Consider the following 2,230-nt stretch of genomic DNA (forward strand, 5'->3'; position numbering starts at 1 on the left):
ACTTCAATTGCGGGCCGTAGTAACCAACACATATCGGATGACTCCGGGAGCAATCGCAAAGGAGCATGAGACTAATACCACTTTTGATCTCTTTATATGGAATGAACTGTTCGCTTTTGTTCGAGCATGTCCTATGAAGAGACTAATTGTTCACCTTTATACCCGAATGGGTATAAAAAGCGACTAGTCACTTTTAAAAAATAAAAATAAAAATTTGCTCCAGCTGAGATTCGAACTGGGGTGATCAGTTTTGTTAGGCGAATACTCTCTCTGTGTGCCAACGCTGCACATGACATTTCATTGACTAAGTGCGTACATATCATTAAATCGTTAATAGTACCCGTTAGAGATGAGTTGGAGACTAATTGATCTCCAATTATACCCATAAGGGATGAGTCGAGACTAATTGAGCTCTATTAGTGCCCGTATGAGACTAGTTGCGACTAATTAATGCCCAATTGTACCCGATTGAGAGTAATCTCGGAATACTCTCTTTAGAGATTAGTCGCACAATTTTTTGCAGGGATACTATTAAACTCCGGTTTTCAGTAGAACGCATCATCATTAACTTACCTTATTAGCTAACAGTATACAGGGTATAGGACTGCCATCCGGTAATTGAACTTTCGAATCCAAATCTTCTTTCCACTTAGTCACACAATCAAATGTGCCACTACGTGTTACATCGAATACAATGAAAGCGCCAACAGCTTCTTTATAATAGACGCGGGTCATATTGCCGAAACGCTCTTGTCCAGCTATATCCCAAAGTTGCAAACGGACGGTTGTATTTGGATCCCAATGTAGTACTTTCAAAGCGAAATCTACACCGATTGTGGCACGATAATTTTGACTGAAGAACTGATGCACATAGCGTTTGATGAAGGACGTCTTGCCGGTGCCCAATTCGCCGATGACTAGAATTTTGTACAGATGCTCACGCTTTTCTGTATTCGCGGAGGTCATAATTGTCTGAAAGAACAAAAGGAGATACACTTTTTGATGTAGTAGAAATCGAAATCGATTTTTATATTTATATGCAGAAATATGTAGCAAATATCTTTAAAATAACAGTTATTACAACAACTCAGTTAGAATTTTAATGATCACATGTTTGTGTATGTATGCAAGTATACATTAGACTGCGTCAAACCAAAAAAAAAAAAAAATACTGCAATGCGAGCGGACCCCGATTGAAATTTTATTATTTGGTATAGTAAATGAAACTCCCCTCTCTACGATTATTCTAAGAGGTCGCGGATGTAGCGTTTATTTTTCCCATAGGAATAACACGCAAGAAAATGAGTTCTGATCTTTTTAGGTCAATATAACTTTAAAACTTTAGACGAAGCCCAACGATTTTTTTAAATTAATATTCGATCGAATACCAAAGCCGAATATTGAAAATATGCGAATCCGTGACACCACAAAATTCCAATATTTTGCATTTTTTATGAAATAATTCTAATATAAATTTAGATGTAAGACGTATTTACATGTTTATGTAAATATGTATAACCCCAGTTGAACTTGGGAGCATCGTTTCAGTGGTCCACGCCATAGATAAAAAAATATAATTGCTTTTACTTCCTAAACGGGCGATCAAGGAATACTCGCAGAAATATCATCCTACAAACCTCCTCAGGCGAGTACTCTCAGAATATCTTCCCAGAAACCTGCCAAAAAAGACGAACGATCAATATGGCAATCAAACGGGAAATCATCCCAAGTGGTGACCCCGAACTGAAAAGCCGAATGCCGAATCTTAAAGATGTCGTACCACGGAGATGACCCTGAGCAACTGCCCGAATCCCACGTAGATGCATCCATGACCCCACGAACAAATCCACCGAACATGAGCGGCACAAACATAGAGTTATATTTTTTGTCCCTATAATTTTGCTAATTAAGGAATTAATTGCATTTATCGACGACACAAAAGCTATACGACTATATTAAGAGTAAACTTATTCTGCGGATTTCAGTACCGCATAACTATAATCAATCGGTACATGTGATGGCCCGAGGCAATACCGTCAGCAGACATGACCACACCAACTATTGCTAACGCATTGACTACTAATTGGATTGCGAAATATGGAGTGCCTACAGTAGTAACCTCAGATCAAGGTATACAGTTCACTTCCAATTTTTTTGCTGAATTAACAGTCACTCGGTGGCACCTTGCCCACAATTCTCCTTGTCTGGCGTACCGTCTACAAGCAGCATC

At 38.7% G+C, this 2,230-nt stretch overlaps 1 protein-coding gene across 1 annotated transcript; it reads right to left on the bottom strand.

Moving 5' to 3' along the window:
• Positions 1 to 543: 543 nt before the first annotated feature.
• LOC108376075 (ras-related protein Rab-32-like) lies at positions 544 to 994 on the bottom strand. The gene has a single exon (XM_017632251.1). It carries the CDS (start codon positions 964 to 966, stop codon positions 565 to 567), a length of 402 nt encoding a protein of 133 aa, XP_017487740.1. The 5' UTR covers positions 967 to 994; the 3' UTR covers positions 544 to 564.
• Between the last annotated feature and the right edge of the window lie 1,236 nt (positions 995 to 2,230).

This window comes from Rhagoletis zephyria, unplaced genomic scaffold (genome assembly GCF_001687245.7).
Source record: "Rhagoletis zephyria isolate East Lansing unplaced genomic scaffold, Rhagoletis_zephyria_1.1 Rzeph_scaffold_09851, whole genome shotgun sequence".
In the NCBI taxonomy this organism is placed as follows: domain Eukaryota; kingdom Metazoa; phylum Arthropoda; class Insecta; order Diptera; family Tephritidae; genus Rhagoletis; species Rhagoletis zephyria.

Excerpts from the sequence above, each read along its gene's own strand:
- LOC108376075 (XM_017632251.1), bottom strand. The coding sequence starts at position 966 with ATGACCTCCGCGAATACAGAAAAGCGTGAGCATCTGTACAAAATTCTA.